General features: G+C 48.1%; 1 protein-coding gene across 4 annotated transcripts in view; it reads left to right on the top strand.

Annotated features, from left to right (window-relative positions):
- Window positions 1-1,660: 1,660 nt before the first annotated feature.
- The window catches only part of ARAF (A-Raf proto-oncogene, serine/threonine kinase), a 29,747-nt gene continuing 3,959 nt past the window's right edge, over window positions 1,661-27,448 (top strand). Inside the window, exons 1-13 of one of the 4 annotated variants that reach the window (XM_083161251.1) lie at window positions 1,661-1,807; window positions 11,815-11,868; window positions 12,577-12,762; window positions 13,265-13,368; window positions 14,107-14,209; window positions 14,307-14,458; window positions 15,223-15,309; window positions 15,395-15,533; window positions 17,511-17,538; window positions 18,616-18,734; window positions 18,820-19,022; window positions 19,105-19,281; window positions 25,455-25,501. In XM_083161251.1, coding sequence (XP_083017377.1) covers window positions 12,601-12,762; window positions 13,265-13,368; window positions 14,107-14,209; window positions 14,307-14,458; window positions 15,223-15,309; window positions 15,395-15,533; window positions 17,511-17,538; window positions 18,616-18,734; window positions 18,820-19,022; window positions 19,105-19,281; window positions 25,455-25,501 — 1,321 coding nt within the window. In that variant the 5' untranslated portion in view covers window positions 1,661-1,807; window positions 11,815-11,868; window positions 12,577-12,600. Of the gene's footprint in view, window positions 1,895-11,814; window positions 11,869-12,505; window positions 12,763-13,264; window positions 13,369-14,106; window positions 14,210-14,306; window positions 14,459-15,222; window positions 15,310-15,394; window positions 15,534-17,510; window positions 17,539-18,615; window positions 18,735-18,819; window positions 19,023-19,104; window positions 19,282-25,454; window positions 25,502-27,448 lie in introns of all 4 variants that reach the window. The other 3 variants (XM_083161249.1, XM_083161252.1, XM_083161250.1) reach the window with 3 other exon arrangements.

The following is a 27,448-nucleotide window of genomic DNA, read 5'->3' as shown; positions in this document are numbered from 1 at the left end:
ATTTTCAGGAAAATTCTCTACACTGAGCACAATATCAAGGAACTCAATTTATTTTTCCTGAAAATTTGATGTAAACTTTAAATTATATGAGTTAATATTTAGCTCATCAATAAACCGGTTAAATTCATTTTCATCACCACCCACACTATGATGATGTCATCAATATACCTTTTCAACAAGATTATATGGTTCCTCATGTTTTCAGTAATAGTCTCTGCCTCCCAATTACCCATATAAATGTTTGCTAGGCTTGGGCCACAGATCGTGCCCATGGCAGGACCACAAATTTGCATGAACCACTCTCCTAGAAACTTAAAATAATTATGCTTCAAAACAAACCGTAAACAATCCACAATGAAGGTAAGTCTGGTAAGTTTGTGTGGTGTTACAACAGTGGTGGGAATAGAACGGTGGTGGGCACATATTGACCCCTATCAGGGGCATTGCGGTGTGTGGTATAATGTGTCAGGGGCATCTTTTTGGAGGCATAACATTATTGTTTCAATGCTGTTTTCATGCGGTATACTCATATATAGTGACGAAACGTCAATAGTGACAATTCTATCAACTTTTTCCCACTTTAGATCCTTTATAATTTGTAAAAGATGTGTGGAGTCTCTCACGTACGTCTCCAAAAGTGGTACGTATTTCTCTATAAATGAGTCCACATATTCTGAAACCCGAGATGTTCGCAAGCCTATGCCTACCACAGTAGGCCTACCAGGGGGTTCAGTGTGGCTCTTGTGGACCTTGGGGAGGTGATAGAATGTAGCTATATTTAGGAGTTACATTGTGCAAATACTCTTGCAGATTTATCAATTTATCATTAAGTTCTTGTTTCAAAAGTACCTCAAGTTCACCCAAGAATACACTCGTTAGGTCATTTGCTAATTTAACATATGAAACATCATCCAACAAAAGTTTATAAGCTTCATTGGTATAATATTCACGGTCCATTATCACTGGCCTGTGACGCTCGCATCCCGCTCTGTGTGATCGGAGGCTGCTTTGACTCCAGCCGGACGGCTTCTCATGCTTGCGGTCCCCTTTTAACGCTGCAAAGCAAGCCAGCGGGTGCTCATTGACGGATCCAGGTGCCTGGTGGAAAGCAGCCCTATATATACACTATACACCCTATATATACACTAAACATTCTATACACACACACACACACACACACACTATATTCACTAGAAATACACTATACATCCTATATACACCATACACTCTATTTATACACTATACACTGGATATATACACTAAACACCCTATATATATATACACACTATGTACGCTATATATACACTAAACACCCCATATATATGCACACACACACTATATGTACACGAGAAATATACTATACACCCTAAATATATACACCCTATATATATACAGACTATATACACTATATATGTACATATATATATATATATATATATACACTAAACACCCTGTATATACACTATGTACACGATAAATACACTATACACCCTATATATAGAGTAAACACCCTATCTATACACTATGTACACTATAAATACACTGTACACCCTATACATTAAACAGGAACATTCCTGCTCCTTAAGGTCTCCGAATGACGTCATTTGCCGTCTAGCACCGCCCCCACGTGACGTCACTGCCGCCCTCTCCCTGCTGCTAACAGTGGGCGGGGACCTGGAAAGGTTGAGTAACGTATCCACCGACCAATAGTAAGCCGCGGGCACCTGTCCCGAAGCAATGGGCGAGTGAGGGGGCGGGACCGGGACGCTCTCCGTTCGTGTGACATGGCGGCGGCTCCGTGTACCAGGTGAGTGAGACCGGGCCCGCCATGACGTCACCCCGCCCTGCACCGCTGGGGAGCTGAGCATGCCGGGAGCGGGCTGTCCCTGATACTGTACGTGATGTGATGACATGCTCTGTGCTGTCCTATGTGTATATACACTGTGCTGTGTGTGGGCTCTATAGGGGGTATATACATTGTGCTGTGTGCGCTATAGGGGTATATACATTGTGCTGTGTGTGTGTGTGTGCTATAGGGGGTATATACATTGTGCTGTGTGTGTGTGCTATAGGGGTATATACATTGTGGTGTGTGTGTGTGTGTGTGTGTGCTATAGGGGATATATACATTGTGCTGTGTGTGTGTGTGCGTGCTATAGGGGGTATACAAATTGTGCTGTGTGTGCGCGCTATAGGGGGTATATACACTGCTGTGTGTGTGCTATAGGGGGTATACACATTGTGCTGTGTGTGTGCTAGAGGGGGTATATACACTGTGCTGTGTGCTAGAGGGGGTATATACATTGTGCTGTGTGTGCGCTATAGGGGGTATATACACTGCTGTGTGTGTGCTATAGGGGGTATACACATTTTGCTGTGTGTGTGCTAGAGGGGGTATATACACTGTGCTGTGTGCTAGAGGGGGTATATACATTGTGCTGTGTGTGCGCTATAGGGGGTATAAACATTGTGCTGTGTGTGTGCTATAGGGGGTATATACACTGCTGTATGTGTTCTATAGGGGGTATATACATTGTGCTGTGTGTGATATATGTGGTATATACACTGTGCTGTGTGCTATAGGGGGTATATACACTGCTGTGTGCTATAGGGGGTATATACACTGTGCTGTGTGTATGCTATAGGGCGTATATACAATGTGCTATGTGTGCGCTATAGGGGGTACACACACGTGTGTGTGTGTACACTACAGGGGGTATATACACTGCTGTTTGTGCTATAGGAGGTATATACATTGTGCTGTGTGTGTACTATAGGGGTATACATGCTGTGTGTGCGTGCTATAGGGGATATTCATGCTGCGTTGCGCTATAGGGGGTATATATGCTGTGTGTGCATGCTATAGGGGGTATATATGCTGTGTGTGCACGCTATAGGGGGTATATATGCTGTGTGTGTGCACGCTATAGGGGGTATATATGCTGTGTGCGCGCGCGCGCTGTAGAGGGTATATATGCTGTGTGTGCGCGTGCTGAAGGGGGTATATATGCTGTGTGTGTGCGTGCGCTGAAGGGGGTATATATGCTGTGTGCGTGCGCTGAAGGGGGTATATATGCTGTGTGTGTGTGCGCTGTAGGGGGTATATATGCTGTGTGCGCGCGCTATAGGGGGTATATATGGGGCAGCACGGACGGTGTAGTGGTTAGCATTACTGCCTCACAGCGCTGAGGTCATGGGTTCGGTCCCCACCATGACCCAACTGTGCGGAGTTTGTATATTCTCCCCGTGTTTGCGTGGGTTTACTCCGGGTACTCCGGTTTCCTCCCACAATCCAAAAATATACTGGTAGGTTAATTGGCTTCCAACAAAAATTAACCCTAGAATGTCTGTGTGTGTGTACATGTGGTAGGGAATATAGATTGTAAGCTCCACTGGGGCAGGGACTGATGTGAATGTTGAAATATTCTCTGTAAAGCGATGCGGTATATGTATGCGCTATATAAGAAACTGTTAATAAATAAATAAATATATGCTATGTGTGTGCTCTAGGGGGTATATACACCGTGCTGTGTGTGTGCTATAGGGCGTATATACATTGTGCTGTGTGTGTGTGTGCGCTATAGGGGGTATACACAGTGTGCTGTGTGTGTGCTATGGGGGTATATACACTGTGTTGTGTGTGTGCTATAGGGGGTATATACACTATGCTGTGTGTGTGCTATAGGGGGTATATACACTGTGTGCATACCTCCCAACTTTTGAAGCGTAGCAGTCGGGACGCTGCTGCTGCGCGCCGGAGGCCCCTCGAAATTTTCGGGGGGGGGGTGACCGAAATTGGGGGCGTGGCCTATACGCGCAGCTCTTCCGCGAGGCCACACCCCCATTTTGCCGCTATGGGGGCATGACCCAGAGTCTGTGAGCCTCTAGCCATGCCCCCAGCCCCCTGGCTGCGGGAATAGACGCTGTGCGCATGCGCACAGCGTTTATTCCCCGCTGCTTAGCAGCTGACAGGGGGGACTCCCAACAGCCCCCCCACACCGCGGGACACTGCCGCCCGCGGGTGGGACAGCGGGACAGGCCCTGACAATCGGGACTGTCCCGATAAAATCGGGACTGTTGGGAGGTATGTGTGTGTGTGCTATAGGGGGTATATACGCTGTGTGTGTGTGTGTGTGTGTGTTATAAGGGGTATATACACTGTGCTCTGTGTGTGTGTGTGTGTGTGCTATAGTAGTCTTCATTCTAGCACCTGCTATCTTTGATAACTTCAGTTCCTCTTCCCTGTCTGGGGTGTCACTGTCTGCTGTGGTGTTTCTAGCACATGTCTGTATTGCATATCAGTGCTGATATACAGACCACACTGTGCTAGAAGCACTACAGCAGATGGTGACACCCCAGACAGGGAAGAGGAACTGAAGTTATCAAAGATAGCGGGTGCTAGAATGAACAATAATATAAGGGGTATATACACTGTGCTGTGTGTGTGTGTGTGTGTGCTATAGGGGGTATATTAAATGTGCTCTGTAGGGGGTACAAACACTGCTGTGTGTGCTATAGGATGTATATACATTGTGCTGTGTGTGTGTGTTCTATAGGGGGTATCTACACTGTGCTGTGTGTGTGCTATAGGGGGTATATATGCTGTGTGTGCTATAGGGGGTATATATGCTGTGTGTGTGCTATAGGGGGTATATATGCTGTGTGTGTGCTATAGGGGGTATATATGCTGTGTGTGTGCTATAGGGGGTATATATATGCTGTGTGTGTGCTATAGGGGGTATATATGCTGTGTGTGTGCTATAGGGGGTAAATATGCTGTGTGTGTGCTATAGGGGGTATATATGCTGTGTGTGTGCTATAGGGGGTATATATGCTGTGTGTGCGCTATAGGGGGTATATATGCTGTGTGTGTGTGCTATAGGGGGTAAATATGATGTGTGTTTGTGCGCGCTATAGGGGGTATATACGCTGTGTGCTATAGGGGGTATATAGACTATGCTGTGTGCTATAGGGGATATATACACTACTGTGTGTGATATTAGGGGTATATACATTGTGCTGTGTGTGTGCTATAGGGGGTATATATGATGTGCTGTGTGTGCGCTATAGGGGGTGCACACACTTTTGCCTGTGTACACTACAGGGGGTATATACACTAATGTGTGTGCTATAGGAGGTATATACATTGTGCTGTGTGTGTGTACTATAGGGGGTATATAAACTGTGTTGTGTGTGCTATAGGGGGTATATATGCCGTGTGTGCGCTATAGGGGGGTATATATGTTGTGTGCGTGCACTATAGGGGGTATATATGCCGTGTGTGCGTGCGCTATAGGAGGTATATATGCCATGTGTGCGTGCGCTATAGGGGGTATATATGCCATGTGTGCGCGCTATAGGGGGTATATATGCAATGTGTGCGCTATAGGGGGTATATATGCCGTGTGTGCGCTATAGGGGGTATATATGACGTGTGTGCGCTATAGGGGGTATATATGCCGTGTGTGCGCTATAGGGGGTATATATGCCGTGTGTGCGCTATAGGGGGTATATATGCTGTGTGTGCGCTATACGGGGTATATATGCCGTGTGTGCGCTATAGGGGGTATATATGCCGTGTGTGCGCTATAGGGGGTATATATGCCGTGTGTGCGCTATAGGGGGTATATATGCCGTGTGTGCGCTATAGGGGGTATATATGCCGTGTGTGCGCTATAGGGGGTATATATGCTGTGTGTATGTGTGTGCATGCTATATATATATACAATGTGCTGTGTGTGCGCTATGGGGGGTATATACGCTGTGTGTGTGCTATAGGGGGTATATACACTGTGCTGTGTGTGCGCTATGGGGGGTATATACACTGTGCTGTGTGTGCGCTATGGGGGGTATATACACTGTGCTGTGTGTGCGCTATGGGGGGTATATACACTGTGCTGTGTGTGCGCGCGCTATGGGGGGTATATACACTGTGCTGTGTGTGCGCTATGGAGGGTATATACACTGTGCTGTGTGTGTGCTATGGGGGGTATATACACTGTGCTGTGTGTGCGCTATGGGGGTATATTCAATGTGCTGTGTGTGTGCGTTATGGGGGGTATATACACTGTGCTGTGTGTGTGCTATGGGGGTATATTCAATGTGCTGTGTGTGTGCGTTATGGGGGGTATATACACTGTGTGTGTGCTATAGGGGGTATATACGCTGTGTGTGTGCTATGGGGGTATATACACTGTGCTGTGTGTGCGCTATGGGGGGTATATACACTGTGTGTGTGCTATAGGGGGTATATACGCTGTGTGTGTGCTATGGGGGTATATACACTGTGCTGTGTGTGCGCTATGGGGGGTATATACACTGTGCTGTGTGTGTGCTATGGGGGTATATTCAATGTGCTGTGTGTGTGCGTTATGGGGGGTATATACACTGTGTGTGTGCTCTAGGGGGTATATACACTGTGTGTGCGCTATGGGGGGTATATACACTGTGCTGTGTGTGCGCTATGGGGGGTATATACACTGTGCTGTGTGTGTGCTATGGGGGGTATATACACTGTGCTGTGTGTGCGCTATGGGGGGTATATACACTGTGCTCTGTGTGTGCGCTATGGGGGGTATATACACTGTGCTGTGTGTGCGCTATGGGGGTATATACACTGTGCTGTGTGTGCGCTATGGGGGGTATATACACTGTGCTGTGTGTGTGCGCTATGGGGGGTATATACACTGTGCTGTGTGTGTGCGCTATGGGGGGTATATACACTGTGCTGTGTGTGTGCGCTATGGGGGGTATATACACTGTGCTGTGTGTGCGATATGGGGGGTATATACACTGTGCTGTGTGTGCGCTATGGGGGGTATATACACTGTGCTGTGTGTGGGCTATGGGGGGTATATACACTGCTGTGTGTGTACTATAGGGGGTATATACATTGTGCTGTGTGTGTACTATGAGGGTATATTCAATGTGCTGTGTGTGCGCTATAGGGTGTACACACACTGGTGTGTGTGTGTACACTATAGGGGTTATATACACCCCTGTGTGTGCTATAGGGGTTATATGTGCTGTTTGTGTACTATAGTGGGTATATACACTGTGCTGTGTGTGTGCGCTATAGGGGGTATATATATGCTGTGTGCGTGCTATAGGGGGTATAAACACTGTGCTGTGTGCTATAGGGGGTATAAACACTGTGCTGTGTATGTGCTTTGGGGGTATATACACTTGGCTGTGTGTGTGTACTATGGGGGTATTTACAATTTGCTGTGTCTGCGCTATAGGGGTACACACACGTGTGTGTGTGTACACTATAGGGGGTATATATACACTGCTGTGTGTGTTGTAGGAGGTATATACGCTATGCTGTGTGTATGCTATAGGGGTATATAAGCTGTGTGTGTGCAATAGGGGGTATATACGATGTGTGTGCTATGTGGGTATATATGCTGTGTGCTATAGGGGTATATACACTGCTGTGTGTACTACAGGGGTATATACATTGTACTGTGTGTGCTATAGGGGGTATATACGCTGTGTGTGTGCTATAGGGTGTATATACACTGTGTGTGTGCTATAGGGGGTATTTATGCTGTGTGTGTGCTATAGGGGGTATATATGCTGTGCGTGTGCTATAGGGGGTATATATGCTGTGTGTGCTAAAGGGGGTATATACACGCTGTGCTGTGTGTGCTATAGGGGTATATATGCTGTGTGTGCTATAGGGGATATATATGGTGTGGTGTGTGCGCTATAGGGGTATATATATGCTGTGTGCGCGCTATAGGGGGTATATATGCTGTGTGTGCTATAGGGGGTATATATGCTGTGGTGTGTGCGCTATAGAGGATATATATGCTGTGTGTGTGCACGTGCGCTATAGGGGGATATACACTGCTGTGTTTGTGTGGGCTATATACACTGTTTTATGTGTGTGTGCTATAAGGGGTATATACATTGTGCTGTGTGTGTGCTATAGGGGATATATACAGTGTGCTATAGGGGGGGTGTACACTGTTCTGTGTGTGTGCTATAGGGGGTATATACACTGTTCTGTGTGTGCTATAGGGGGTATATACACTGTACTGTGTGAGTGCTATAGGGAGTGTAAATAAGCTCTGTCCTGTGTATTTTATATGGTGGTATATACTGGGGTGGGTCATATGGTCATGGTATATATGGTTCAGTGTTTTTTAAAGGGGATATATGTGTGGTGTGTGCTATAGAGGGTATATACGTCATGTGTGCTATGGGGGTATATACAGTGCAATATGTACTATACACGGTATATAATTCCTGTGTGCTGTAGGGGGATATAAAGTGTGGTGTGCACTATAGGGGGTGTACACACTGTTCTACGTTTGCTATAGGGTGTATATACACTGTGCTGTGTGTGCTATAGGGTATTACTGTGCTATACAGTGTGTATGTTACAGGATACATGTCCTGTCCCCTATGGTATATGTCGGAGGGTATATGTGCTGTACTGTAATACTTTATAGTGTGTATGTTACAGGATACGTGTCCTGTCCCCCATGGTATGTGTTGGAGGGTAAATGTGCTGTGCTGTAATACTATATAGTGTGTATGTTACAGGATACGTGTCCTGTCCCCCATGGTATGTGTTGGAGGGTATATGTGCTGTGCTGTAATACTATATAGTTTGTTACAGGATACGTGTCCTGTCCCCCATGGTATGTGTTGGAGGGTATATGTGCTGTGCTGTAATACTATATAGTGTATGTTACAGGATACGTGTCCTGTCCCCTATTGTATGTGTTGGAGGGTATATGTGCTGTGCTGTAATACTATATAGTGTATGTTACAGGATACGTGTCCTGTCCCCTATGGTATGTGTTGGAGGGTATATGTGCTGTGCTGTAATACTATATAGTGTATGTTACAGGATACATGTCCTGTCCCCTATGGTATGTGTTGGAGGTTATATGTGCTGTACTGTAATACTATATAGTGTGTATGTTACAGGATACGTGTCCTGTCCCCCATGCTATGCGTTGGAGGGTATATGTGCTGTGTGCTTTAATACTATATAGTATGTATGTTACAGGATATGTGTTCTGTCCCCTATGGTATGTGTATGAGCTCTTTAGGGGGTGTACACACTGTCCTCTGTTTGCTATGGGATGTATATACACTGTTCTGTGTGTGCTATAGGGTATATACTGTGCTGTGCCGTAATATGTTACAGGATATGTGTCCTGTCATTTATGCTATGTGTATGTGCCGGAGGGTATACGTGCTGTAATTCTATATAGTGTGTATGTTACAGGATACGTGTGCTGTCCCCTATGGTATGTTTTGGAGGGTATATGTGCTGTAATACTATGTAGTGTGTGTGTGTGTGTGTGTGTGTGTGTGTTACAGGTGTCCTGTCCCCTATGGTATGTATATGTGTACTATATGGGGTGTACACACTGTCCTCTGTTTGCTATAGGGTCTATATATACTGTGCTGTGTGTGCTATAGGGTATATGCTGTGCTGTAATACTATATAGTGCGTATGTTACAGGATATGTGTCCTGTCTCCTATGGTATGTATATGTGCACTATAGGGGGTGTACACACTGTCCTCTGTTTGCTATAGGGTGTATATATACTGTGCTGTGTGTGCTATAGGGTATATGCTGTGCTGTAATACTATATAGTGCGTATGTTACAGGATATGTGTCCCCTATGGTATGTGTATGTGCTGGAGCAGGGCTGGGCAATTGTGGCCATCCAGATGTTGATGAACTACACATACCAGCATGCTTTGCATCAGTTTCAGCATGGCCACATAGCAAAACTAATGCAAAGCATCCTGGGATGTGTAGTTCATCAACATCTGGAGGGCCGCAATTGCCCAGCCCTGAGCTGGAGGGTATATGTGCTGTAATACTATATAGTGTGTGTGCGTTACAGGATACGTGTGCTGTCCCCTATGGTATGTGTGTGTGCCAGAGGGTATACGTGCTGTAATACTATAAAGTGTGTGTTACAGGATACATGTCCTGTCCCCTATAGTATGTGTGTGCCGGAGGGTATATGTGCTGTAATACTATATAGTGTGTGTGTGTTTTACAGGATACATGTCCTGTCCCCTATGGTATGTATATGTGCTGTAATACTATATAGTGTGTGTGTGTGTGTGTGTCCTGTCCCCTATGGTATGTGGTTTGCTGGAGGGTATATAGTGTTTATTCTAGCACCCGCCATAATTGAAAACCCATGCAGTTCCTCTTCCCTGCCTGGGGTGTGTCGCTGTCTGCTGTAGTGCTTCTAGCTTAGTGTGGTCTGTATATCAGCACTGATATGCAAACCAGACCTGTGCTAGAAACACCACAGCAGACAGCGACACCCCAGGCAGGGAAGAGGAACTGCATGAGTTATCAAAGATAGCGGGTGCTAGAGAACACTAGTATGTGTGTTACATAATGTGTTCATCACAGGTCATTGCATCGACTTCTCCCTGCGTCCAGGACAGTTGACACTCTGTACTGGTGGCGTCGGTATGCAATATTAGTGCACTTTACATGTGGGTAAACCAAAAACTTTTTTTTATTAACTTACTACTGGCGCAAGCAGGGGACTTTCCCCTGATTATCCAGATGCCAGGTCATGTAATAACGGTGTATAACCTTTATCCAGATCAAAGGCAACTTGTCATTTTGGAATGGCAAATCGAATCTATCTACATTTCTTGCTTTGGGAACACAGACTTGAGTGTGCTAGACAGACCTGACAGTGGTCCTGCTATTTTATATAGAGGTGGTAACACCGTGCCCCAGACTGACCTGTCAGTGGTCCTGCTATTATTATATAGAGATGGTAACACAGTACCCCAGACTGACCTGTCATGGGTCTTGCTAATATATGTAGGTGGTAACACAGTACCCCAGACTGACCTGTCAGTGGTCCTGCTATTATATAGAGATGGTAACACAGTGCTCCTGACTGATCTGGCAATGGTCCTGCCATTATATAGAGGCCGTAACACAGTGCTCCTGGCTGATCTGGCGGTGGTCCTGCCATAATATAGAGGCGGTAACACAGTGCTCCTGGCTGACCTGTCAGAGGTCCTGCTATTATATAGAGGTGGTAACAGTGCCCCAGACTGACCTGTCAGTGATCCTGCTATTATATAGAGGTGGTAACACAGTGCCCCAGACTGAGCTGTCAGTGGTCCTGCTATTATATAGAGGTGGTAACAGTGCCCCAGACTGACCTGTCAGTGATCCTGCTATTATATTGAGGTGGTAACACAGTGCCCCAGACTGACCTGTCAGTGATCCTGCTATTATATAGAGGTGGTAACACAGTGCCCCAGACTGACCTGTCAGTGGCCCTGCTATTATATAGAGGTGGTAACACAGTGCCCCAGGCTGACCTGTCAGTGATCCTGCTTTTATATAGAGGTGGTAACACGGTGCCCCAGGCTGACCTGTCAGTGGCCCTGCTATTATATAGAGGTGGTAACACGGTGCCCCCAACTGACCTATCAGAGGTCCTGCTATTATATAGAGGTAATAACACAGTACCCCCAACTGACCTGTCAGTAGCCCCGCTATTATATAGAGGCCCCAGACTGACCTGTTAGTGGTACATTTGTCCTTATATTTTATGACTGGCAGCCACAAGCACAGGTATTTCCTATTACAATCACTATAAATTATTTTAATAGGTCCAGTACCACCAATCCAGGGACCCTTTGCAAATGCCACAAGACACCCCAGGGTGCCATAGTAGCATTTTGTGCTATTGTACAAGGCTCATTGTCTACATTTAGTACTGTGTCATCAGCCCACTGACAGAATTATTGTGCGCTACAGCTGATGCCAACGTGTCTGTCTTCCGCAGGTAGTGGAGATCGGGGAGCCTGAGGATCGGTGTCTGAAGACTGGGTGCACACAGGTGAGAGAGCGCTCCCCTTTAACCTGTTACAGTCTGTGCAGGCTTCCGCTGGCCCAAAATGCTTTGCAGTGGAGCAATTATTTGTCACTGGGCATGTTGATACGCCGCAGGAGTGGCGTGCCAATTTATATGCAGAGTGCGTGACAAGTAGACCGCGTGTGGGGAGTAAAGGGAGTGGCTAGAAAAACCCAAGGGTGTCAAATCCAGTTTCTGGTCAGCCACTGCAATATTGCTCAGTGCCGAATGTAGATGCCAGCTTGACCAATGAGGTTTGGTCTTCCTACACGCTACCCTCCGGTGCCCTGTAGGTGCTAGCAGCGGCCTGTCGCTCTCCGTCTCGCTCAATCTGCATGGCACGTATGTAGTCTCATCGCCAGCCTGGCTGCTACGTGCAGTCTTCCTCCACCTCCCACTATTCCCCATCCTATGAGTCTCTCTCTCCTTCCCATCTGCCGCAGTATTGTTCCACCAAATGGCATAGACAGTCTTCTCTGTGCGAAGTATGCAGCTCAGTTGCAGACGCAGGGCAGTGGGTGAGCGAGGGGGAAGCAGACTGAAGGCGTCCTTATTTCTGGGAGGAAATCGGAGAAGCCGCGCGTGTGTCTCCCTGCAATTTTTGTGCTGGTTTTGTTTGCAGTGTTACCAATGAAGCGATCCCACACCCCTCCCTCCAACGTTGCCAATGGTGCCTTGCGCTCTTTATCGCAGGAGCTCGGCAAGGGCAGCGCCGTCATGTTGTCCGCAGCCGTCCTGGAGCTGCCCGGCCCGGGCATGACGCGGGTATCCGTTCAGCAAGATGGTCCCAGAGGGGGGTCACAGAGTGAAGGCCCGCTGCCGGAGGGCAAGTCTGGGGGTACTGTCAAAGTCTATCTACCCAATCAGCAGAGGACAGTGGTGAGTTTCTATCTATCTGTCTATCTATCTATCTATCTATCTATCTATCTATCTATCTATCTATCTATCATGTTCATATTAATTCAGGGAGATGTACAAGAATTAGTGCAGGGTTCTCAAACTCTGTCCACACAGGTGCACTCATTACTCATTGACACTGTTTAAAAGAGCCACAGGTGGAGCTAATTATCTCACTTGTGATTCTGTGAGGTGACCTGGAAAACATGCACCGTGTGGGGTCCTGAGGACAGAGTTTGAGAACCTGGCAATTAGAAGGTATACAAAAATAACCACATTGGGGTTAGATGACCTACGACAATGGGAAAAGGGCCTTGTCGCAGAGCTTACAATCTAAAGATCCTCTCAGATACCAGGGTGCTGCTTATCCTGACGGCACACGCAGTGCAGACATGTTTGGTAGACCTCCAGCTCATCCGCACATAATGCTGCAAACGTATATTGTTGTAGCTTACAGCCATTTTCTTTCTATGTCTGCCTCCAGGTGAACGTCCGGCCTGGGATGACCGTCTACGACTCGCTGGACAAGGCTCTGAAAGTGCGCGGACTGAACCAGCAGTGCTGCGCGGTCTATCGTCTGCTGCACGGGTACAGAGCGATGATGGGGATGTTTATGAGGGGGGGGGGTTATATACAGCATGATTGTGACTTGGGTGTTATGATCGTCTGGTAAAATAGCCTCTATTTCTGAGGTTTTTATTGTAATTTCTATGAATATTCAGTGAGGCAGATGGGCTTCTGTCACTCAGCAGCGAGCAGCTTATTCCTTATTCCTCTGCATAGTGGGAAGCTGGCACCGCCGCTTTAACACAGCGCTGCAGAGATGGGCATACGTTGGGTTATGTAACACCAGGCTGCTGCATATACTCTCTCTAAGCCAGGCCTTGCCAAGCTGTGGCCCTCCAGCTGTTGTGAAACTACAAGTCCCAGCATGCACTGCTGGAATTGTTGCAATGTGTGGTAGTAAAACTGCAGCAGAGCATGCTGGGACTTGTAGTTTCACAACACCTGGAGAGCCACAGATTGGCCTTGTCTTGTCTAGCGTCCTTGCATTGGACTGATTGCTGATGGGGATGTTCTGGGGTTGTGTGTATATCGTATAGATTGAGTCCTGCAGTCAGGTGCTCGGTCTCCACAGATACCACATGACCACTGATGGTCATAATCCACCTCTCGCATGCCCGATTGAAGAAAGAAATTCATTGCGCCGTTGGGCGCCCATTAATTAGAGGCGCACCCAAAATATTATTCAATTTTCTCCTACGGCCATTACACAGCTTGATATGTTTTCACTTTCCAACCCTCCCCCATATATTCCCGCTGCAGGCGTAAGACCCTGACAGACTGGGAGACCGACATTACTCCGCTGGTGGGCGAGGAGCTGATGGTTGAGGTTCTGGCTGATGTCCCTCTGTCCATGCACAACTTTGTGAGTAATCTGCCGCCGCCTTCCTTGCCGCTGTTTTGCTTGTTTTCACTGTCAGCCGTTAAGTAACGCTTCCTTCTCCCACAATCCTTTGCCCCAGGTCAGGAAGACTCATTTTAACCTGGCGTTCTGCGACTTCTGCCTGAAATTTCTCTTCCACGGTTTCCGCTGCCAGACGTGTGGCTACAAGTTTCACCAGCACTGCAGCAGTAAGGTTCCCACGGCATGTGTGGACATAGCTAAACTGCCCAAGTAAGTGCCCGACGGACACGTCCTCCGCTTCGCTCCTGTCCCTGCGGCCCCCACGGGGGGTGATTCCATGTGCACCTACGCAATGATCCCTCTTACGGCAACGGGGATGCTTATAAAATGCACTTTATTAGCGAATCAGAGGGAGCAGAACTCATTCCATAGTGGACTTATCACAACTTCTGTAAGTTTCTCGTGTCATCCATCTACAGTAAACTGTCCAATCAGCGTCATTCATTACTAGATATTGTTGCAGCGCAAGTGTGATGTGGCGCACACTGGAAAACCATTAAAATAGCAATAACGATAGAAGATCTTGCTCTACGGGTGTGGTATGACCTCCCGATAGTCAAGCTGGCCCTCCCACCCCCCGGGATCCCGATTGCCGGGACTATATAGTGTATTTATGAAGCTGCAGGTTTTCCCGCAACATTTAGCGCTAGCACTAATAGTGCAAAACGTTCTGCGCCCTGTATGCTGGCTGCGTCCTGCAGAAAGAGAGGTAGCACAGCAGGTGTGCGTGTTGATGTGGTGGACCGATGCAATGCAGTCCTTATGAACCCTCCTCTCCCTCCTGTCCATCTACTCTGATAATGTTAGAGGTGTGATCAGGACTCTCCGCCATCATTGGTCATTGACACAGCGCCACCTAGATGTAGAAGTGTGATCTGCGCCCTGCTCTCCCCATCACCCTCCCTCTCCCTCAGCCAGATCTCATTCCGTCGTCACGGCTTATTGTCCTAATGCTTGTTGTTTGTCATTCTCAGGCCAATAGGCAATTACCAAGATTTCTCATTTTACAACGAATATTCCCCTGGCATTATCCCTGAACCCTACACCCCGCAGCCATCCAGGTAATGAGGCCCCATCTGGTCATTGTCTTCTCCTCCTTCATTTCTCTGCCTGGTTCCCACCCCATTCCATCTCTCCCTCCCGCAGCCCCCGGACACAACACCCAGGAGCTGCTTCCTTTTCATTCCCCGTCGAGGGGCAACCCCTGCAACGGCATCGCTCCACCTCCACCCCCAACGTTCATATTGACAGCACCACGGGCCCTGTGGATAACTCCATTATTGAGGTACCCTAGCAGGGAGGGCGCTGGTCTAGAAGCAGAAGAACCAGTATGGTGTTATATTTATCCTATTCTGGGAAAGGTTGTGTGTGAGTGTGACCTTCTTAATGGAGGATAGAGTGCAGGGGACCACTAGCCGGGGGGCCGGTCATGCAGGGGCTGAAGGACAGGTGGAAGGATGAGAGCAATTAATTTGGTATGGTCCATCCAGTGTGGGATTAGCAGGGGGATGGGTGTGATTGGCTAGCCAATGGGATGTGTTTACTTGGTATGACCCAGTGAGAGATAAGCAGGAGCTTGTGTCTGCTTGGTATGACCAATGTGAGGCTAGCAGAAGGATGTGTGTGTACTTGGTATGACTCAGTGTGAGGCTAGTAGGGTTATGTGTTTACTTTGGTATGATCCAGTGTGAGGCCAGCAGGGGGATGTGTGAATTTGGTATGACACAGGGGGATGTGTCTACTTGGTATGACCCAGTTTGAGGCTAGCAGGGGTAGGTGTGTACTTGGTATGACCCGGTTTGAGGCTAGCAGGGGTAGGTGTGTACTTGGTATGACCCGGTTTGAGGCTAGCAGGGGTAGGTGTGTACTTGGTATTACCTGGTATGAGGCTAGCAGGAGGATGTGTGTACTTAGTAGAACCAAGTGTGAGGCTATTAGGGGGGATGTGTGTACTTGGTATGACCCAGTGTGAGGCTAGCAGGGGTGACGTGTACTTGATGTTAGGCTAGAAGGGGGATGTGTGAACTTGGTATGACCCGGTGTGAGGCTAGCAGAGGGATGTGTGTACTTGGTATGACCTGGTGTGAGGCTAGCAGAGTGATGTGTGTACTTGGTATGACCCGGTGTGAGGCTAGCAGAGGGATGTGTGAACTTGGTATGACCCGGTGTGAGGCTAGCAGGGGGACGTGTGTACTTGGTATGACCCGGTGTGAGGCTAGCAGGGGGACGTGTGTACTTGGTATGACCCGGTGTGAGGCTAGCAGGGGGACGTGTGTACTTGGTATGACCCGGTGTGAGGCTAGCAGGGGGATGTGTGTACTTGATATGACCCGGTGTGAGGCTAGCAGGGGGACGTGTGTACTTGATATGACCCGGTGTGAGGCTAGCAGGGGGATGTGTGTACTTGGTATGACCCAGTGTGAGGCTAGCAGGGGGATGTGTGTACTTAGTATGACCCGGTGTGAGGCTAGCAGTGGGATGTGTGTGCTTGGTATGAACCGGTTTGAGGCTAGAAGGGGGATGTGTGTACTTGATATGACCCAGTGTGAGGCTAGTAGGGGATGTGAGTTTGTCATGTTGGTGTGTATGCGCTTGTCTGTATATAGTTGTGGAAATCCTGGGGACTGAGGCTCAGTAGATCCATATACTTTCTGTATGTGGTACCTGTGGGAAAACGCTGCAATAACTAGGCCATGATCCGCCTCTCTATCATTCCCTCCTTGTGCTCCATAGTCTGAGGAAGAGTCCCCCAGATTCTGGTTATCACTTATCCTTTGTATGTATAATGCCCTACTGTAATAGGGGGGATATTGGTAGTCACCCAGGAGTTCTGTCACTGTAGGGTGAGTATAATAACCTCAGCAATCCACGGTGACTTCTTATAGCAGCATTCCTTATACAAGGGGCGTTCTTTATAATACAAGGACACTAGAACTCACAGATCGTATGGATGACCTCAGAGCTCCGGAAGGTTCCCGCCACTTATTACAGTAATGGGAGCGCTCACATTTCGTTTCCCAGAGGAGGATAAGCCAGAAGCAGTTGCTTTGTACTCTGTGGTGATGGGACAGAGAGGACATCTAGTGTAGAGGGGGGTATAGGGGTATCGCTTGCCATCACATCGTCACACCTGTTTGTCTCATGCAACAATACCTTCCCTCTCTGTGACACTGATACTCCATCAGATAGAGGTCCCCCTGACACTAATGCGCTGATCATTTCACTGTGCTTACCTGCTCTGTTCTCTCTTCCGTCCTGTTAGGAGGCGCTGAGGATCTCCGCTGCCACCCGTAAGTAAGACCATCTCAGAACGCAACTTGTCAGTGTGGGCACGCAGTATAAACTTTCGCTGTGTGCCCGTCCTTCAACCTTTCCTGCCCACTGTGCACTACTCACGCTACTGCTTCCCAGCCCACTCCCCACCCACTGCGTCCTGCTTGCGCTACTCCTTTCCAGCCCCCCACCCACTGTGCGCTGCTCACACTACCCCTTTCTAGCCCTTCCCGCCCACTGTGCATTGCTCCTTCTCAGCCGCCGCCCCACCCTCCCTCCCACCCACTGTGCGCTGCTCACACTACCCCTTTCTAGCCCTTCCCACCCACTGTGCATTGCTCCTTCTCAGCCGCCGCCCCACCCTCCCTCCCACCCACTGTGCGCTGCTCACACTACCCCTTTCTAGTCCCTCCCACCCACTGTGCGCTGCTCACGCTACCCCTTTCTAGCCCTTCCCACCCACTGTGCGCTGCTTGTACTACTCCTTCCTAGCCCCTCCCACCGTGCGCTGCTCACGCTACTCCTTCTAAGCCCCCCACACCCACTGTGCTGCTCGCCCTACTCCTATCCCCTCCCACCCACTCTGTTCTGCTCATGCTACTCCTTCCTCACCCCTCCCACCCATTGTGTGCTGCTTGCGTTACCTCTTCCTAGCCCCCCTCCTTCCACCCACCCATATCCCCATATATCCACCATTCTGACATTATATACGGCCTGCTTTATCTTTTATGCTGGCCACACATCAGACCAACTTTTCTCCAACCATCCAACTAGTTGGTTGGATGGAATAAAAACCTGGTACTGGATAGGAGCAAAGTTGGTCTGATGTGTGGCCAGCATTAGGTTGGGTACACATTAGAATAACAGGATTGCGACTGTCGGGACAACCAATGTAACAATGCTGCAGGATATATCGTTCCTTAGCTGCATGTTGTCAGCTGGGAGCACGCAATCATGGGTGCCCATCAGACAGTGTACGATATTTAGCTCCAATCCTAGGGAACAGTCGCCATATAGTGTGATGTGTACCCAACCTGCCCGTACCGCAGGTGCACCCCCTCCTAGATCCTATTCACAGCATCCTGTGCTTTCAGCTAAAGACGGAACTCACAAAGCTGGCGTTCCCCTTGGGAGTAAATCTCCGCCGGCTAAGTCGCCCGTGGAGCCCCCTCGAGAACGGAAGACCTCCGCCTCTGAGGAGAAGAAGAAGGTGGTGAGTTGTCGCTTATACACTCGGCTGTGCTCCAGGCCAAAATAAATAAAGTTTTCATTGTTGTTGTTCATTATTTCCGCTACAGAAACAGTTGGGTTACCGGGATTCCAGCTACTACTGGGAGGTGAACCACAGCGAAGTGGTGGTGCACAAACGCATCGGAACTGGCTCCTTCGGTACAGTGTACCGTGGCAAGTGGCACGGCGACGTGGCAATCAAGATCCTGAAAGTGACCAATCCCACAGCAGAACAAATCCAGGCCTTCAAGAACGAAATGCAGGTTCTCAGGTGAGACAGGGCCCCGGAGACCGCTGGACCCACATCCTAATGTTTAGTTTCTGATTTTAACGACGCGTTTCACCATTGCCAGGAAAACGCGTCATGTCAACATCCTTCTCTTCATGGGATTCATGACCAGGCCAAACTTTGCAATAATCACCCAGTGGTGTGAGGGAAGCAGCCTCTACCGCCACCTGCACGTGATCGAGACGCGCTTCGACGTTTTCCAGCTGATTGACATCGCACGCCAGACAGCGCAGGGCATGGAGTGAGTTATAAACGCCTATAATAAGACATTGTAATAACCTACATGACTTCAGTACTGGCGTCGCCACCTGGTGGCTGTCTAAAGTTCATGCAGTTGTGGAAAATAATGGTGCTGAGTAATATCTTGTTGAAACGCGTTTCTTTTTCTAAATGTCTGTTCTGATGTTTGTTGCATTTAGGTGGTAGCCTTGATGAGAACTGTGTGTTCTCTTATATGGAAGGAATTACAGCCATTATTACTACTGTACATTAGGGGACTCAAATTCTGAACCAGCTTAGGGCTGGGGACAGATCAGGGGGTATAATTACTAAGCAAGCCACCATTTAAACCTGAAAAGGACAATGCTAGTGTTCATTTTAGCACCCGCTATCTTTGAAAACCCATGCAGTTCCTCTTCCCTTCCTGGGGGGTCGCTGTCTGCTGTGGTGTTTCTAGCACAGCTTTGGTTTACATATCAGTGCTGATATACAGACCACACTGTGCTAGAAGCACTACAGCAGACAGCGGCGCCCCAGGCAGGGAAGAGGAACTGCATGGGTTTTAAAGATAGCGGGAGCTAAAATGAACACTACAATGCCTTTAAAATAGAAAAAAAAACCTTGTTCTGCTTACAAATTCATTGCCCTTAAATATCTCAGACATAACACTTATTCTGTGTGTTCCGCTGAATGCGTTTTGTGCCTCTGTATTCCACGGACTAATGGTGAGTACATACGGGAAGATTTATCATATAGTCAAAATCGAATCGGTATCACATAGACATCGATTGGAGATCGAACATGGTTTTAAGCTTTCGACCCCGAATTGATGCCAATGCGCGCTCCCATTCAGCTGACTGGGGGATTTTAACAAGGTCCTCCAGCCGCGTCTTGATAGATGGAACAGGTCTGAAAAGGAAATTCGAAGTGAAGGCAATAGGTTCTCTGAGCTCATAGAAGAGATAGGGTGGAAGGATCCTTGGCGAATGAGAAATCCCGACGTACAGCAGTTCTCCTGTTACTCCTCCTCTCATAAAGCATTTTCCAGGATCGACCTGATTCTTGTCTCTGACAATGCCCTTACAAAAATTAAACACGTAGACTATAAAGCCCGAGGGATCTCGGACCATTCTCCGGTTGTGATGGAGGTGGATCTTGAGACCTCGATGGGGTTTAGATATTGGAAACTACAGGCCTATTGGCTGGCGCAAATGGGAGAACTGGAGGGGATGGAGGGTATGATAGAGGAGTTCTTCGAGGGAAATGTAGGGTCCTCCCCAAATATATTCGTATGGGACGCCTTCAAGGCATATTTGAGAGGGGTCCTTATCAAAAGGATAGCCTATTTGAAGATATCGAATCGTAAAAGGGCTATTGAATTGGAGGCAAGAACGGTTGATTTGGAGAATGCTTTTTTGTTAAACAAGACTGACCAAGCTAGGTCTCTATGGCAGTCTGCCCAAAAAGAGTGGGTGGAGTACCTTCAGGAGGTGACTTGCCGGAGGTTGGGAGCAGGGTCTCATAAGTGGTATGCCAACTCTGATCGTACAGGGAAGTTTCTGGCCCACCTAATGAAACAGGAGAATCCCCCTAACATTATCCCTATGATCCAGCTAGAAACAGGGGAAGTGGTGATTAAGACCCCTGAGATCACTGAGCTTTTCTCTGCGTATCTGGCAGAAGTTTATAAATCCAAAATAGATTGTAGTAACGATGAGATTGACGACTACCTGGCACAGTTAGATCTCCCAAAATTGTTGCCTTCCTCAAGAGAATTACTGGAGGCCCCCCTGTCAATTGAGGAAGTTAAAGTGGCAATCAATTCCTTTCTAGGGGGTAAAGCCCCTGGTTTGGATGGTCTCCCCGGGGAGGTATATCAGAAATACATAAACAAACTGGGCCCGCGCTTGTTGAAGGTCTTTCAGCATATGGAGGCGGAGGAGTGCATACCTCAGTCAATGACCGAGGCTGCAATAATAATGATCCCCAAGGGTGGGAAAAATCCGTCCAGAATCGACTCTTATAGGCCTATATCACTCATAACGGCCGATGCAAAGATATATGCCAAAATATTGGCAATCAGGCTTCAGACAGTAATACATCAAGTGGTTCATCCAGATCAAACTGGATTTATGGTTGGAAAATCCACTATAATCAATCTCAGAAGAGCCTATACCTATCTTCAGGGGGTTGAGCTGGGGAGGTCGGATGCATTGTTCGCATCTTTTGATGCGAACAAGGCATTCGACTCGGTTGAATGGCCATTTTTGTGGAGGGTCCTGCGGGCTTTCGGGTTTGGGGAAGGGTATGTTAAACGGATTTCTTTGCTCTACCAAAACCCCAAGGCTAGAGTGACTATAAATGGGTTTACGTCTCCCCCCTTCTCTCTCTCCAGAGGTACGCGCCAGGGATGTCCTTTATCCCCCCTGCTGTTTGCGGTGGTGGTGGAGCCTCTGGCGTGCGTCCTTCGGGCGGCTCTGGGGGGAGAGAACGGGGGAAGCGAGCCTAATAGAAACATGGTTTCATTGTATGCGGATGACCTTTTGGTTGGACTGGCAGTGCCTGGTGATTTACCTAGGGTAATAAATTATATACAGGACTATGGGGGGTATTCTGGCCTAACAATGAACTGGGACAAATCCAACTATATGCAGATAGGAAAAAAAGGGGGGACAAGTTTAGTGCTAGATGTGCAGTTAAAAAAGGTGGATAAGTTTCGGTATCTGGGAATTCTGGTAGCTAGGAACTCAGTAGATTATATCCCTGATAATCTTATTCCGTTTATTAATGATCTTAAGGTGAAGTGTAGAAGCTGGTCGAGGCTGCAGATCTCACAAATTGGCCGGGTCAACTTGGTCAAGATGGCAATATTGCCTAAATTCCTGTACATTGCCCAACACTCCCCTGTTTTCTTTAAGGACGAACGCTTCAGGAAGATAAAAAGTATAGTCTCATCATTTATATGGAGGAACAAATTGTCCAGAGTTAGAATGGATATTATCTGCCGGGATAGGGAAAAAGGGGGTTTGGCCCTTCCTGATTTTAAACTATATTATATGGCTGCACAGATGGTACAAATCTGTGCGTGGGTCAAGCCAGAGGAGGGCTCGGTTGAATTACGTAGCCTTGTTGAGTGTGTGGATCCAGACTTCTCGCCGCTCCAAAGACTCTTTGTGAGGGGGCTCTCTCGAGATCTCCCTCCCCTGATTAGTCAAGCTGTGAGGGTTTGGAGATGGACCTGTAAATTAACAAAAGCAGAGGGTCTGGACCCAGACACCCCCATTTTCGCATTGCCAGGAATGCTGGAACTTAAAAAACAACAGGGAGGGTTAATTTGGAGTGCTTATGGAATTGCAAATATTGGACAATGGTGCCAAGATGGGATGGTGAAATCCTGTTCCCAGCTACAAGCAGAATTTAGCTTGCCTAAGGAAGTTTTCTTTAGATATCTCCAAGTAAGAAGTGCCATGACCCAAGGGGGCAGGGCAGTTCCATGGGAGGTGGTGGAGGCCCCATGTAAAATCTTTATAAAGCAACTAGCTAAAGGGAAACGTATGTCCAAAATGTACCAGTTCCTTCATTCGTTCTCTCAATCCGACGAGTTAGGGGCCTTAAGGGCCAAATGGACCGATGATATCCCTCAGATTGATGAGAACGGATGGAGGGTGGCTATGGCAAGTCCGCGGCAGTCAACTAATTTAATGCGGACACAACAGGTCCAATTTAATATTCTCCACAGGATATATATCACTCCGGTTAAATTAAAGAGATTTTCAGGGTCAGCATCAGACGGTTGCCCTAAGTGTGGGGCGGGGCCGGCCACATTTGACCACCTATTGTGGAGCTGTCGGGATGTTGCCAGGTTCTGGGGGGTGATAATGGAAACCTTAGTCCAGATAGGGGTTCAGAGAGCAGTTTTAACTAAAATAAATTTGGTTTTGGGTATTTGGAAGGAAGCAGTAATTAGTGGTGAGATGAGGCAGCTGGTAAGAAGTATTGTGGCCCTAGCTAAGGTGATAATAGCCCGACGGTGGATGTCCCCCCTGGCTCCGCAGTATGAAGAATGGGTCAATTTGGTAAACCAGACAAGTGAGCATGAAAAATATGTATATGCGTCTAGAGGCTCGTATGTTAGGTACCAGGCAATTTGGAGCCCATGGAACAGGTCAGGCTACTTTAAAGTTCGCAGCAGTGAGAGGGCAATTATGTAAGGAAGAGGGGAAAAGTTAATACATTTTTTTTTTTTTTCTAGGTGATACTTTAGCTTAAAAAGAGCACAGAAGGACACGATAGACCACTTGAAAATTAGGTTAGGGACACGCATGTAGGCTCTGCAGTGAGCCACTGATAATATAGGCACTGGTACTCTTAGGGGTCGAAGGGGTAGTAGGAGGATAAATATAGACGGATAGGGGATGGGGGGTCCCTTTCGGACCGTATGGAAAGGGGTAGGATGTCATGTATAGTTATTCAATTATGAATCGCACGTTATCCCATACTAGAAGGAGTGGGAATAGGTATGGCCACACAAATGACACTTGGTCACAGAGAGCTCTGAAGGTTTAGAATAGAATGCTCTCGGAGAGGTTATTGATCACACGATCACATAGGGTTTGTAAGAAAAGGCCGACTCAATATTTGCGTCAGGCTCAAGACACACACATTAATTTTTTTTTTTTTTTTTTTCTCTCTCCTCTTTCATTTTCGGAGATTAATCCTCCTGTATGGTGGGAAACTAAAATAAACTGGGCCTCAAAGGGCATTGTGGTATGAAAAGGAGAGGTTGGGGAGCCACATAGAACTAGTAGAACAAGGCGGACTTAGGATAGGGGGCTATAATGGAAGTAGGAGGAATCTAGCAATGAGTCGGGATGGCATTGAGAAAGGCGCAGGAGAGAAAAAAAAAAAGAGGAGAAAGAGAGGGGTAGGGGGCAATACTCGTGGCAGAGGGGAATCGAATAGTGATCCCGATAACATAACCTAGCCAAGTTTTGGGGCGAGGGAGAATGGGGGGTAGAGTTGGTAAACTGGAGCTGTGAGTGTAAAAATCAGCTGGCATGAACATTTTATGCTGTGATGTGTTATGTATGTATGTATTGTGATGCTTGTATTGTAATATTTTTTCTGTGGTAAAAAAGTAAATAAAAACGTAAAAAAAAAAAAAAAAAAAAAAAAAACCTGAAAAGGACAATGCTAGTGTTCATTTTAGCACCCGCTATCTTTGAAAACCCATGCAGTTCCTCTTCCCTTCCTGGGGGGTCGCTGTCTGCTGTGGTGTTTCTAGCACAGCTTTGGTTTACATATCAGTGCTGATATACAGACCACACTGTGCTAGAAGCACTACAGCAGACAGCGGCGCCCCAGGCAGGGAAGAGGAACTGCATGGGTTTTAAAGATAGCGGGAGCTAAAATGAACACTACAATGCCTTTAAAATAGAAAAAAAAACCTTGTTCTGCTTACAAATTCATTGCCCTTAAATATCTCAGACATAACACTTATTCTGTGTGTTCCGCTGAATGCGTTTTGTGCCTCTGTATTCCACGGACTAATGGTGAGTACATACGGGAAGATTTATCATATAGTCAAAATCGAATCGGTATCACATAGACATCGATTGGAGATCGAACATGGTTTTAAGCTTTCGACCCCGAATTGATGCCAATGCGCGCTCCCATTCAGCTGAAATCGAAAAGCAAAATAGACAGGGCAGCAATGACTATATAGTGATTTTTGGAGGGGGTGGACTGCGCACTCTGCAGGGGATGTGGGTGCGATTCCCTGCAGGAGCCTATGGGCTTCTTACCGCAGCGCTGTGTGAGGAAGCCGTCACGGATCGTCCCAGCATGCCCTGCGGCAGGCTCCGGCGCTCTGCACATGAGCAGATGGACTTCTGGGTCACAGACCCGGAAGTCCAGTGCCAGCACCACATCGCAAGGGACAGGTCTTATCGCAAGAGCTGTCCCTTGCGTTAATAACTGCATGTTACAGCATATGCCGTTATTAATAATGCGATAATGGGCAGCGGATGTTACAACATCCCGCCCTATATAGTGGAAAATGAATGCAGATAGCATGAATTGTATGTAAATAGTACAGAGTTAGCAAAGATTGCATAGCAATCAAATCTTCTCAGTGTTATGTAAACACTTGTTTCCCCACTTGTATCTTATATCGCCTAATCCTTTCACCTCCAGCTACCTCCATGCAAAGAACATCATACACAGAGACCTGAAATCCAACAGTATCCTACCACGTACTATAGAACCGTGTCTGCATCGCTGTAACGTTATGGGGTCTGTCCAATGGCTGAACGATTAGTAAGCTGGCAACAAATGAGCATGAGGGTTAGTGCAAACTAGCTTGTAGAGAAATATATACTGTTGCTTTAAATAAGTAACAAAAAAAAAAAAATTCTTCACACCGCGCCCCCTTAATTTGTGAGAAATATGGTTAGAATTGTATGTAAGATGCCTGTATTGCAACTTGAGTTATAGGTGAAATGTGTTAAATAGAGCGCATATGATTTGGAAGGGGGTGTGTATTGTTTTGTTTAATTAAAAAGCGGTTGCTTAGGTGTGTGTGTGTGTGCACACGCAATAGTATAGTAGGGTGTTTTTGGGTCAGCGGCTCCCCACTGGCAGGGGTCACGACACAGGAAAACAGGAGGCTGGGTAGTGATAGGGGTGTGTGGGCATAAGGGGGACTAAAGAGGAGGGTGGGGGACACTGTGCAGCTTCTGCTAGTGGGTGAGGGTCCAGCGTGGCAGCACAGGAGTACAGGACGGTGACCCTGAGTCAGTGTCTCCTCCTACTGGGTGGCAGTTGGGGTGCATGAGAGCAGGAGGCTGGGCTATGAGGCATGGTAGGGGTATGTGGGCAACACAGCGTCAGTGACTCCCCAGTGGTGGAAGTTAAGGTTCAGGAGAGCAGGAAGCTGGGTAGTGATAGGGGTGTGTGGGCATACGGGGGACTAAAGAGGAGGGTGGGGGACACTGTGCAGCTTCTGCCAGTGGATGGGGGTCCAGCATGGCAGCACAGGTGTACAGGACAGTGGCCCTGAGTCAGTGTCTCCTCCTCCTGGGTGGGAGTTAGGGTGCATGAGAGCAGGAGGCTGGGTGGTAAAGCATGATAGGGGAATGTAGGCAACACAGGGTGAGCGGGTCCCCACTGGCGGAAGTTACGGGGCAGGAGAACAGGAGGCAGGGCAGTGATAGGGGTGTGTGGGCATGAGGGGGTAGTAAAGGTTTTTGGCTGTTTCAGAGTAGGGATGGGCAATGGTGCAGACGCCATCGATGGTTGGCATTGATGGCGATTTTGCACCCTGCCATCAATATTACTTGGATAACCATCGATTGTTGTAGCTATCGGTGGTCATCCATTATATCTGACTGAATAGGCCGTGGGTCAATCAGAACTCGGTGGCGGGACTTCCGGGTGCAGGGGGGGGGGGGGGGGGGGGGGGGGCGGAGCTATGCTCCGTGTACCGGCACCTTAAAAAAATTTGAAACTTGATCGGTTCTCCTTTGCCATTGATGTAGAGAAACCATCTGGTCCTCCCACATCGATGGCAAAAGTATTCAACATCGGCCATAAACCATCGATGATTTGAAATCATTGATGGTCGATGGGCATCCCTAGAACTGGAAGAGGGTGGGGGACAGTATGCAGCTCCTGGCAGTGGGTGAGCATCTCTCTCATGAGGGTGCATGAGAGCAGGAGGCTGTATAATAGTGGTATGTGGGCAAGACATTGATAATAGTTGTGGTGCTGGTGCAGAGGACCGTAGGGACACTTCTGGCAGTGGGGGAACCTGCAGCGCGGCAGCTAGGGCCGGATTTCCCACCTAGGGGCAGCACCTGCTTGTGGAATTGCGGGAGAGGGGGGGTCATGGAGGGCTGCAAATCGCGGGAGGGGGGCGTGAATCGTGGGAGGGGGTCTGCAAATCGCAGGAGGGGGCGCCGTGGGGGTCCGAGAATTGCGGGAGGGGGGTCGCCGTGAATCACAGGGGGGGCTAGAATCGCGGGGGGCAGCAAATCGCAGGAGGGGCGTTGCCGTGAAACGCAGGAGGGGCTGGGGTTCGCAAATCGTGGGAGGGGGGCGCGGCGAATTGCGGGAGGGGGTCTGCGGGGGGGTGCCATGAATCGCGGGAGGGGGCTTGGGTCAGCAAATTGCGAGGGGGGCGCACGCAC

Source organism: Crinia signifera, chromosome 9 (genome assembly GCF_055691185.1).
Source record: "Crinia signifera chromosome 9, ASM5569118v1, whole genome shotgun sequence".
Lineage (NCBI taxonomy): Eukaryota > Metazoa > Chordata > Amphibia > Anura > Myobatrachidae > Crinia > Crinia signifera.
The sequence above is the reverse complement of the archived record's forward strand: the minus strand, read 5'-3'. Positions and strand labels throughout refer to the sequence as shown.